At 38.3% G+C, this 12,684-nt stretch overlaps 2 protein-coding genes and 1 long non-coding RNA gene across 4 annotated transcripts in view; 1 reads left to right on the top strand and 2 right to left on the bottom strand.

Moving 5' to 3' along the window:
* The first annotated feature begins 2,443 nt into the window (after positions 1–2,443).
* Positions 2,444–5,372, top strand: LOC119517790. The gene is made up of 3 exons (XR_005213628.1): positions 2,444–2,476; positions 4,045–4,186; positions 5,285–5,372. It is a non-coding gene; the product is annotated as an uncharacterized LOC119517790 (long non-coding RNA).
* Positions 5,373–6,112: 740 nt separating this feature from the next.
* GOLPH3L (golgi phosphoprotein 3 like) overlaps positions 6,113–12,684 on the bottom strand; it is a 75,962-nt gene continuing 69,390 nt past the window's right edge. For both annotated transcript variants that reach the window (XM_037826070.1, XM_037826071.1), the window contains one exon: positions 6,113–8,242. In XM_037826070.1, coding sequence (XP_037681998.1) covers positions 7,815–8,242 — 428 coding nt within the window. In that variant the 3' untranslated portion in view covers positions 6,113–7,814. The remainder of the gene's footprint in view (positions 8,243–12,684) is intronic.
* LOC119526715 (PRELI domain containing protein 3B-like) lies at positions 8,119–10,842 on the bottom strand. Its single transcript, XM_037826072.1, has 2 exons — positions 9,982–10,842; positions 8,119–8,242 (listed from the first exon to the last, which is right to left on the bottom strand). The coding sequence occupies exon 1, from the start codon at positions 10,786–10,788 to the stop codon at positions 10,204–10,206; it is 585 nt and encodes a 194-aa protein (XP_037682000.1). The 5' UTR covers positions 10,789–10,842; the 3' UTR covers positions 8,119–8,242; positions 9,982–10,203.

The raw sequence follows: 12,684 nt of genomic DNA, 5'->3' as shown, positions 1-12,684 counted from the left end.
CACATTATCTTCACTTAGTTGTACAATTATCATCACTCTCAATTTTAAGCAATTATCATAAACCAAAACACCCCAAAACTCTTATCAGCCCATAGTTATTTATCCCTAGTATTAGTGTGGTACTGGTAAGGTTTTCCTATTAAATATAGTCTATAATAAGCAGTAGGTAATTTTTCCCATTACCATTCTGTTGTTAACTCTTTCTACCAGTGTCATACCTTAGAAGTAGCTCATGCAAGAATTTATTTATATTTGTAGTACTAATCTGTGGGGTACATAACCTTTAAACATCCCCTTTCAATCATGTTTGCCTTTAATGCAGCTCTGATACTTATAATTCCATTAACAAACTATCATCACCCCTTTCCATTCCCATACCTTTATGTTTACCCTCATTAACATGTCTGTACATATTAGGTAATCATTCCCTCTTCACTACCTTCTGTCTATCTCTAGTTCCCCTATATTCTATGTTATAAGACACTGATTTTACATTTTTCAGGGAGTTCATGCTAGTGATAGCATATGATATCTCTCCTTTTGCATCTGACTTATTTCATTAAGTATTATGTCTTCAGGGTTCATCCATATTGCCGTATGTTTCAGGACCTCATTCCTTCTTACTGCCACGTAGTAGTCCATCATATGTATATACCACGTTTTGTTCATCCACTCATCTGTTGAAAGACACTTGGGTTGTTTCCATCTCTTGGCAATTGTGAACAATGCTGCTATGAACATCGGTGTGCAAATGTCTGTTCGTGTCACTGCTTCACCTCTGTGAAAAAGTGTTTTGAGGCACAGAAGCTTTGGTTTTTGAGGAGTTCCTATTTATCTACTTTTTCTTTCATTGCTTGTTCTTTGGGTGAAGCATATCATTTAAAAACTCCTCCACCTCCTTTGTCCAATGAAACAATGGCCAGTTAAAACAATGGCAGCCCCTAGAGCCAGGTTCCCCAGTGATCTGAAATAGCTAATTAAAAGCAGTGATTAGTGATCAGACCATATATTCCTGGATCTTGGGGAGCTAAGTCTTCATGTTCTACCCTGGCACCTGAACACTGCACCAGGGACCAGCTGCCAGCCATGAGACTGAGGGATGGGTGATAGTAGCTGCCTTATGGAAAGTACAGTTCAGTGGTATTTACTGCAATTTACCAGCCTCTTCTGCCTTCTCTTCCCTGGATGCTGCACAGTGTTCTCTTGGATTTCAGAATTTCAAAATAGTTCATTCAGACAGTTCCTACCTGTTTAATAGTTGTTCTAATGGAGGGACTGATCCTGGAGTTTCCTACTCTGCCATCTTTCCCCAGTCCTTTCCTCCCTAAAGTGTTTTTATTAAGGCTAACCCACAAATATTTTGAGGTTTTATGGCATCGAACACCCAGAAATCTTTCAAGAACTGCTTATCTTCAGTGGAAAAAAATTCAACGTTTCTGAAATGCAAGAAAAACTTTGGCTTTGTATTTATTCCTGTCAAACCAGGAAAATGGTTACAGTGGTATCTTGATACTCAACTGCTTTGAAACTCTTTGAATGAGATACTCAATGCATTTTGACATGAAAATTTTGTCCTGGTACTTGTCATGTTTGGTACTCGACATGCAAGTGTCAGTTGCCTCATGACTCTCACAACCCTTTCCAGCCGAAACAAAGGGTCACACATTAGTCATGCAGCAGCTCTTGCCCTGTGCACATCCCCTTGCGGTCTTATCTTAGCTTCTGTGGTCATTTTGTGTATTTTTGTGTTGTTTTTTTTTTTTTCTTATCATTGGTCCTAAGAAAAAGAGCAGTGAGAGTGCTGAGCAGAAACAAAAAAAAAATTACTTTGAACCACCATTAAGCAAAAAAAGAGAAATAATAGTCAAATATGAGAGCGGTATTCACATTACTGATCTTGCTAGTGAATACGGTAGGCCTAGAACAATGGTCTCCACCATCATTGAGCATAAAAAGTGATAAAAAAGGCTCTTGTTGAGGAGTTAGTGGAGGAATATTGTGAAGAGCTCAGCACTGAGGAGCTGCAGGAACTACAGAAGGAGCAACAAGAGGTGGCTGAAGAGATTTCTTCAGGTGAGGAGGAGATAAGGGAGGATGTCCCCAGTTCCTTGATAAAAGAAATGTGTGCAAAATGGGCCGAAGTTCAAAACTTTGTGGAGAAGTACCATCTGGACAAAGCTCTGAAAAGCAGAATTGTTGATTTATTGAATGACCAAAGAATTTCACATTTTCATAGAATTCTGAAAAGACAGAAGCAGTCCTCATTGAATAAGTTTTTAGTGAAGGTGACAAAAGAGTGTGTCAGAGCCTGTGGTGCAAGTTGAACAACGGCTGAAAAGAGAAAGAACACCTGAAGTGCAAGGGCCAATGTTCTATTGGAGGGGGACTCTCCTTCCAAGCAACACTCCATGGAACCTCTCGTCCTCACCACTCTCCTCCCACCATCCCATTAGGCCAGCGACTCTTCTCAGTACAGGTGAAGTTTTTATTTTATTTAATCTAAGTATTTATTAATTATTATTTCTCATATAAAGTAATGAGATACACCCATATCTTTTTAATATTGCCTTAAAAATTGTGCATTGTCTTTAGTTTGGGAACACATTAAATTTATTTACATTATTCCTTATGACAAAAATTTGTTTGGTAGTCATCATTTTTGGTTCTCATCACGCCTCCTGGAACCAATTAATGATGAGTACCGAGGTACCACTGTACATGTACTGGGTTTACTTTATGTGGCAGAAACATGTGGCTTTGGTCAAGAAGCCTTTCTGAAGGGGTAGGAGACCCTAGGTTCCCAGATGAATTTCTAAAGTTAGTTCAGATAAACTATTCTATTATAGGGAGGTTTAATTAGGTTAAGAAAATCAAAATGGCAGCCAGACTATTTATACTCAAGAAAAAAAATTCTGCACAAACACACGTCTATTTCAAGGGCTCTTAGGGAGTATTTGACACCCCCCCACCCCCAATTGAATCTACTTTACAATCTGGAATGCAAAGTAAAACCAACACAGTAATTGAGTTGGGCTGCTAGAAAAAAGGAAATTTCTGCCAGGAAGCGATCCTTGTTGTGTCTGATGTCATTCCATGAGTATTTTACTGCTTTCTGGGGAGAGTTGGCTCCCTTTTTCATTCTTAAATAAGAAGTCATGTCTGGTCTGTCTTTTTTTCAAATTACACAGGCAATGGAGGAGAAAGGAAGACAAAGACCTTGAAAGATTGGGGACACAGGAACAAAGATACCTGCACACATATTTAGTACATAGAGCATCTACTACCTGACCTCAGATTGTCCTTGCCCATGGTCCCCCTGTTCCTCCTCCCCATAACTCCCTGGAAGCACCCCAAACTTTGGCTGCTATACCTTGAATGCTACCCAGCCCAAGCGCATCTTGTTTTGAGAAAAGAGCACGTAGTCAGATGTTTTCCTAGAACTTGCATGCAAGCTCTGGCATTCAGCCACCATCTCCCAGCCCTATATAATCTAAAGAGTGGTTGTCATAGGTGCAGACATACTTGAGTGAATTTCTTGCTGTCTTGCTGTCTGTCATGAGGTAGCTGCAGCTCTCTGTAAGTTCCCCAAATAAATGCTTAAGGACTGATCACCCTGGGGTTTAGTGCCTCTTTCTTCAGAATCTCAAACGCTATTGTTGGTTTAGGGCAGTCCCAGCTGGATTTTCTCCTGTATTTTTCTTTCAGGGTGAGTCCTGCTGGGACCCAGTGGGACCCAACAGCACATGTCACAGATAATAGGAAAATATTAAAAAGCAGTTTTACCTAACTGATTTCAGCATTTAAGCAATTCTTTTTATTCTTTAGGGAATGAAACACATATTTAAAAATTGTATCAATATCTGTGGGCATTTTAGAGGAGTGGCTATGAGGAAAAGGGGAAGAACATGTTAATACGCTATATGTTAATTAGAATCCCCTTTATGGTTTTATTGTTAAAAGGTAATATCCTAGTTTCAAAAACCTTTCTGTAGTCTACCATCTGAATATACCTTAGAATGATATTTTTTTTTTTTGGAAATATAGATATGTGAAAAGCACACACATCCATGAAATTCACGTATATTGCCAATTACTTTGTACATGTCATTTCCCCTGCTGAAATAGCCTCAACTCTTCCTTCTCTGTGTGAAAAATCTTCATTCTTCAAGACTGAGTTAAAATGGAGGTAAGAGAGTGTAGTGATTAAGAGCATGTGTTTGAACTCAAGGTCTGCACTATTTCCTCAGGCAAGCCTCATCTGACTGAGTTTATGTTCTTTAAAATACCTCATAGTTTGGTTTAGTGCTGTGAATAGTGAGATAATATGTGCAAAGTGTTTAGCATAATATCTAACAACAAAAGTGCTCAATACATAATCACCACTATTATAATTCTCTAAGTCTTTTCTAATGTTTGCAGGAGAAACATTTCTTTCCTCCTGCTTCTAAATATTAAGTTTATATTTCTATTTGACATTAATCACAAAATAACTTAATTGCCCACTTAAATGTTTGTCTTGTCCACTATTCTTTGGGTTTTGGGGAGCTGGAATTGCGTCCTAGACAACTTTTTATTGTCAGCATCTAGTAAGGGCCAGTTAAATTGTAAGTATTTCATATTTTTTGGATGGATCAATTATAGGCAACAAAATATACAGCAGTGTTCTCAAATTTTAACATGCAAGCTTTAAGAGTTTGTTTAAAATGCAGCTTTCAAGGCCCTTAATCCCAGAGATGGAGTCACTAGGAACCTGCATTTTAGCAAGGTACCCTCCCCACCACACATGCGCACACATGGGTGATTTTGGTGCGGTGCCTTTGCACCACTTTGAGGAATACTGTATAAAGGATGACTCATGGGAACAGGCTTTGTCTTAAATAAAAATAACATGGAAATATAAACAATCTTAGTAAATAAATTTCTTATTGTCCTTTGTGTTGTAGACATTCTAAAGGGAAGAACAATAAGCCAATTACAAAAGTTATCAGTACAATTGTCTTTTCACATTAACTCTGCTATAGTTAGGTATATTACCTATATTAGGTGCTTAAGACTCCCCTCCTCTTAGATAAATAAATTCAGGTGTCATCTGTAAGTAGATATTAATAGATGAGAACATATTCATTCTTCTCATGGTAATAATGGTATAATTGGCATTTATTTTGCTTGAAATAGAGACCCTATTCAGACTTGACATTAGTTGATTGTTTAGCCTTGATGTGCCCTGCTTCCCAGCCTACATGTTACAATTTTTATATTTGTGTTCCCCTGATTTTCCACACAGGATGAAATAGAGGCTGGCAAGCTAGTGAAGAGGGGAGATGTTACAGACCTTGTGCAGAAAGTTCTTATTTCCATTAAAAAAAAAAAAATCTGAAGTTTAAAAGCTGTGCATAGTTGCCCTCCCCGCTACGTGGGACCCGACTCCCAGGGGTGTCAATCTCCCTGGCAACTCAGAGTATGACTCCCAGGGATGAATGTGGACGCGGCATCATGGGACTGAGAGTATCTTCTTGACCAAAAGGGGGATGCAAAATGAGACGAAATAGTTTCAGTGGCTGAGAGATTCCAAATGGAGTCGAGAGGTCACTCTGGTGGACATTCTTATGCACTATATAGATAACACCTCTTAGGCTTTAATGTATTGGAATAGCTAGAAGTAAATACCTGAAACTACCAAACTCCAACCCAGCAGTCTGGACTCCTGAAGACAATTATATAATAATGTAGATTACAAGGGGTGACAGTGTGATTGTGAAGACCTTGTGGATCACACCCCCTTTATCTAGTGTATGGATGAGTGGAGGAATGGGGATAAAAACTAAAGGACAAATGGGGTGGGATGGGGGGATGATTTGGGTGTTCTTTTTTCACTTTTATTTTTTATTCTTGTTCTGGTTCTTTCTGATGTAAGGAAGATGTTCAGAGAGAGATTGTGGTGATGAACGCATAACTACGTTATCATACTGTGGACAGTGGATTGTAGATCATGGATGATTGTATGGTGTGTGAATGTATTTCAATGAAACTGAATTTAATAAAAAGTAACAACAACAACAAAAAGTAACAACAACAACAACAACAAAAAGCTGTGCATAGAGAGACCAGGGAGCCAAGAGTTGATCTTTATTATACAGAAGTGATGCCCATATGCTTTAAATGAGAAGGTGTTTGGCAGTGAACATTATGCAGATTCAAAATAAAGACATCTTCATCTTTTTGGGATACAATATAAAAATAAACACTGACCAAGAGTTTCAATAAAGAACTCAACTCAACTTCTACTCCCCAATCAAGCTGAAACTTTCCACAGGAAAACCTGGTTTCAATTCATGCCGAATTATTCAAATGGAAAGAAAAAGCTGAGTTAGGTAGAGATGACCCACAAATGGGCTTTTCTACTTTTAGAAAGCCAGAGTGGAGCTCTTTTCAGACTCACATCTACAGTTTGCTTCACATTACACTTTGTATCTTTACTCACTTAAGAGACAGATACCTGAAGTGAAAAACAAAAAAAATCTTGAGTTTGGGAATTTTGGGGGCTGGTTAGAGTTGGAGGAGGAGATAAAGTTATAATCACTCAATTATTTCTGTTCAGGAAGATCAGATCAAGTCTGAGTCATCTGTATTAGATCCATAACAGCCTGTTTTTCTCTAATGGTCAAGAGGCAGGATTCATTAAAAGTAATAGCAAAACAAATGCCTATCTGCTTTATATCCCCAAATGCTGTATTTCTATCGGGATACTTTGGGCCTTCTAAATAAGGTCTTTCATAACAAAGCTTCTCTCTGCCTTCATAACTGAAGTGGAAAACGTTTTAGAAATTCAGCCAGAAAGAGGGTTGTATTGAACTGAGACTGATGACTAGACTGGTTATCTGTGGATTAATTATAAACAAAACCACCCCCGAACTCTTAAATACAGATAGAATTTCTTAATTTATGTGGGAAGCCAAAAATAGGGAACAATAAGATCTGGAAGTTTTTATGTCTGCTCAGGGTGCTGCTTGCTGCTATTCAGCTCCTCAATTCGGAGCAGAGCCATTTAAAATAGTTCGGAGGAAACAGGACAGTCAAGTGCTAAAGAGTGGAAATTCTTATGTCTCTTCCCTCCTGTACACATTTATACTGACTGCTTGAAGGAGGTGTTAAGAGATAACATTTTTCATTTAGACTTTTGTCCTGATGAATGAGGGATAAGAGGGAGGAGTACTGAATATAATTCTGAACTATAAGATCCAAGTAACCAAATTGGGACATTTTCATTAGGTTAGAAAAGGAATCACAATCCCAGAGACCTCTGCTCCAAATATTAGTTGGTTTTTTTTTTTTTTCCATTGTCCCTTATTCAAAGCACAATTATTCCAATAAACTACATTATTTAGCAGGGTCTGAGAGACAAAGGCTTTGAAAGAGCCATGAATTTAAGAGAGACAAAACCCCCAAATTTTAAAAATGAAATAAATGGTTTGCTCTTCATCTCATTCACATTCTGTGACTGGAGAAGTCCAAACCCCACTGAGTTATTCCTGCTTGTCCAAAAGCACACTGGATGAAACTAAGCCAAGAAATGGGATGTGTGTAGTTCACCCAGTTTATTACCCTCTGGAATGGAAGTATAGAGAGAAATAAAATCTGCTTATAATAATTAAGGTCTATGGAGAAGCCCTGATATTGCTCTCTCCAAATCATGAGTCTGATTCAAGAGAAGGAAAAAAAAATGATGCAAAAACATCTCATCACACAAAACTCAGTGATGGGGTCTCTGACAGTCATCAGCCAGCAGAGGAAAAGGAGAAACCCACCTGCTGGCTTTAGGATTTATTGAAAGCTGCCAGCACAGCCCAGATCATCTCTGTGGCACTGTGTTTTGTGCCCTCCACTTCAGGGTCCAGTTCAACCAGGTCCTTGGCTCGATTCATTGCCACATCATACTTTTCATCTGCCAGAGAGGAGAAGACATTCTCTAGCACATCAGAGGAGTGAGCTAGCACCAGGAGTGCCAGAATTCGCTTGTCCATACGCTGAGGGTCATTTACCCAACGCTCTAGTACACTATCTTGAAGTTTTTTCACTAGTCGCTGCTTCTCTGTAGTATTGGTCACTGGATGAGTAGTCATGTCAAATAGCAGGAAATTCTGCTTCTCAGTGGTTAGAATACCCTTCTCTACGAGGTTCTTTGCAATTCGTTCTCGTACATTCCTCAGCTGGTACTGTAATTTGAAGGGGTTCCAGGTCTCACCTATGGGGAAAAGAAACAGGACATAATGAACAGAAAGAGAAAAACAAAGTGAAAAAAGCAAATTAATTATTTGGGATCTTGAATGGTTACATTTTTTAAAAGAATAGTCTCCATTCATTCCTCAATCCACTTACTCCTCAGCTCTTTATGGACTGGTTTTGACTCCAACCATATTTCACACTAAACCAGATTCAAAAAATGCAAAATGTCACCAAGGACTTCCATATTGCTAGGGCTTAAGGACTTCATTTCTGTTCTTTTTTTTTTTGCTTAGAAATCTTTTATCATTAGGATATTACACTTCTCTCAGAACAAGTATTATTTACACGAATCATACAAGGCAACTTTTTTTTTTACCAAATATCAAAAATTTAGCAATGTTGTTGAGCAGAAATGTTATTTCAGTTGCAAAAACCATCTCTAGTTACAAAAAATAATCAGAAAATTACTGGATTTAATGTGCTTTTACAAATGTCCTAAGAAAGTCTTAAGCCAAATAATATTTTAAGTAGAAAAAACACTAATTTAAAAAATAGTTTGATATACTATTTCTGTGGTTTATGTACATACATTAACTTGTCTCTTTTATAGGAAACCTTACTGGATGTTTATCACTTGTAATGTAAAGCACTGGAAAATAAAGGCTAGAGCTAATCACTTTTAATAAAAATACTTGGTATGCAACAAATAAGTATTAAAGATATCATTTAGTGGTTAATAATTACCTGATACAAAATATAAAACAAAATACATTTACTAGATTGTTTTTCAGTTGCAGCTGCCTACTGGCATCCCAAATAAGGATTTCCCATAAACAAAAGCTGCAGTGAAATTCACTCAGTGATTAGGTCAATCCTTTTTTTTTTTTTTTTTTTTTCCTTACCCACCACCCCCCATGCCCTGCAGTGGCACCATATTATTAAAAACATTAAGTACCGGGGATTTATACTTCAGATCAAGACATCATTTGAGTAATTTCAAATGACGTACAGCTCTTCATGTAAAAAAGATGTTTTGTGGTCACAATTATTTCAAAAAGTAATTATATTCAAATAATCTGACATATCATGCTTTAGCAATTACAGAACCATGATTTTGACACATGGCAATTTATGTTAGGCAAATGTTAAATGCTAAAAGATGTGAACAGCTGTTCTTCTGTTTAATGTTTAATGCTGCAAAATTCAGGTAATGACTTTATTTTTTCAGTTAACCAGCCCATAGTACAGCATACTAAATCATAAAGACTTTTAGAAGTACAAATCCAAGGAAGGTAATATCTTTACTAAGTTACAAAAATTTGGCAAATCAATACAGTACTCTTAATACAATAAAATCGTATTTTTGCTGGAGTCATATATTACTTTAGTGATAATTTTCACTCCAAAAATATCACTTACGTACCAAATCAAAATACTGTGGTTTTTAATGGTGGTTTAGAGCAGAGCAAGTTTTTTTTTTTTTTTTAAACAAATTAACATGCTTTTGGAAGTTACAATTTCTCCTTTCAAAGTGAGTTCTCATGTCAACTGTTGAAGTTTAATGCAGTAGGGCAATCATGGTTGTATATGAAAAGATGGCTCTGCTTTGCTCTGGGGTTGGTCCAAAGCCAGGTAGAGTTCCAATGCATGAAAAGCTTCAAAATTCTACCTTAAGGAGATTCATCACTATGCCAATACCAATTTCGAAGTACTTTTTCAAAAATTGTAAAATTTTAACATAAATACTGGAATCCTTACAATTGGATGGTCATTTCAAATAACACAAATTTCTTCTGGTCTCTTTTACTTAGAAGCCCTGCATCTCCTCTTTGTTTTCAACAAAAATCACATACTTGTTCTCCAGCTTATTACAAAAAAGTCCACCTAAGATATAGTTTGTTTGTTTTTTTTAAATAACAAATAAATATAGCCAGCTTGGAAAGACCCAGGGGATCTGATGTTATACACCGATTTTCACTGTCATTTCTCTACAAATGCTGCTGCCGCCATCGGTGTCCTTATGCTTCCTCTTGCCGAAGCCGTCAATTCTTCAATCTCGGCATTTAATTTATGTATTACCCATTCCATTGCTTCTCGGCCTTTATTAGCATTTGAAGAAATTGTACTTGCCATCAGCCCTTCCAGGTAACTGCTGAGGCTGACTCCTTTCACAGTGATTATGGCTTCTTGAGTCAAAACAGTTTTTTCCGGGTCTTGAGAATGTGGTTTGTATATAAGTCTCTCATCTACTGAAACCATATTTGTAAATGAAATATTAGTAGATTTAAGTTCCATTGTTCTCTCTACAGGATCAACTACCGAATGTTCCTGAACATATGTTTTGGTTCTTGCTGCACCAATAATAGATTTCACAATGGAAGGCAGTCCCCACTCTGTGCTGAGAAGTCTGTGGCTGTGCAACTTTCCAGAGGGATCTATATGTCTGTCCAATACATCAACTCCAACCACACTTGGGTTCATAGGATTTGGGTATTTCTGCATTGCAGCTGTTGTAACAGTTTCCCATGGGTAGTCAAAGACGTGCTCTGAAGTCCATATCTTCATGGTGCCGGCGACGGGCGCGATGTCTGGGTGGCGCTAGGGGACAGCGAGGTAAGAGGCAGCACCTGCCCCCGACCCCAGCCCCCAGCCACCCCAACCACCCCAACCGGCTAACCCATTTCTGTTCTTATCTTACATGATGTCTCTATGACACTGTTCATCATTCTTGCATTTTTGAAATCTTCTTCAGATACCAGTCTCTCTTGGATGCTTTCTACCCTGTATTGCAGATGTTCTACTCTAGGCTCCCTTCCCCTACTTATCCCCTACTTGTAGGGCAGAAGGTCTACCCCAGGCATGGCAGGCCAAGAACTTTACCCCATCTTGCTTGCAGAGCAGAAGAAGTTCCATAGTAGAAGGGGCAAGCCAAAAAGACCTGGGGCTACCATCAATCTCCCTACCCCAGTGCCCACTTATAGAGTAGGGGTATCACTCCTGTAGAAACAGGCTACTGTTTGTGCAGTGGCCCAAGAAGGGAGGCAGGCCTGAAAGATGAAGAACTCTGCAGCTCTGTCTAAAGGGACTAAGTTTATTTGGAACAGAGTGTGGAGAAGTGCCTAGGGTATTGTTGAAAACCATGGAGATCTAGGTGGAGGGCAATTAAGAGTGTGCTTGTAGCTTCAGGTTACTGGTAGCAGCAAGTCAAATGGCAGAGGAGTTATCAGTTTAACAGAGAAAAGTGGAGAAAGAGAAAGTCAAGAAAAGCCCTCTGGGATCATAGTCAACTCGGGGGGTCACGGAAGCTGTGTGTATGCACTGGGTTGCACCCACTCAGGAACAATCACAGCAGGATATGGGGAAGACTTGAAAACAGTCCCCAGACCACACAAAGATCCATCAACAAAGGGGGAAATCCTCACTGGTAAAAGGGACTTAATCACAACCTCTGACCAAACACTAGCTACACAATCAACTACATCAATCCAGGGGCAACTCCTAGGAAGTTATAATAAAACCACTCACACAACCCTGGTAGAATGAAAGACCATGTGCATGTCCAAGGCTGTACTCTCTCAGGAAAAATTAGAGAGGGAATTTTCAAGCTACTAGTCCTTGACTCAATGTAGGGCAAAAATGTAAACTCCCTGAATTGCAACAGCAAACTCAAAGCTACACCAAACCTGACAGTAAAGAGTAAAATTCTAACTGGCCAAAGGGGCTTAAGTGCAACTTTTGACCAATAGGTAGCTTATGCTAATCCAGGGGCAACCCCTAGAGAAGCAGGCTAGAAGATAAAAACAAGGGAAAAACATCTGAGTAGGGATATCAGAGGCTGCAGACTGCAGAGAAAATAGACTTCAGAGTTATTTAAGCAAAGTGACTAAACAAATGAGAAAACAATCAATGACAACAATATCAACCATTAGAGTGGGGGAGAGTATACAGAGTTGCTATACTATATTATCTAAAATGTTCAATTTTCAACAAAAGTTTTGAAGCCTGCAAAGAAACGTTAATGTGTAAACTATTCACGGGGTAAAAAACAGGCAGTAGAAACTGCCCAGATGTTGGACTTAGCAGACAAAGACTCTAAAACAGCTATTATAAATATGTTCAAGGAACTAAGGGAAATTATGACTCATCAAATAGAGACTATCCATAAAGACATGGAAATTATAAATAAGAACCAAATGGAAATCCTGCAGTTGAAAAATTCAATAACCAAAATGAAAATTCACTGAAGAGGATTAACATTAGATTTGAGCTGGCAGAAGAAAGGATCAACAAACTTGAAGGGAAATCAATAGAGATCATGCAACCTGAATAATACAAAAAAAAAAAAAATAGGAAAAAAGAACAGAGCATCAGAGAAATGTGGGATACCATTAAACGGACTAACATACATATAATGGGAACAGCGGAATGAAAGGAGAGAAATGGTCAGAAAAAATATTTGAG

The sequence above is a fragment of the Choloepus didactylus genome, chromosome 2 (assembly GCF_015220235.1).
Source record: "Choloepus didactylus isolate mChoDid1 chromosome 2, mChoDid1.pri, whole genome shotgun sequence".
Taxonomy (NCBI): Eukaryota; Metazoa; Chordata; class Mammalia; order Pilosa; family Megalonychidae; genus Choloepus; species Choloepus didactylus.
Note: the sequence above shows the minus strand (reverse complement) of the source record. Positions and strands in the feature narration are given on the sequence as shown.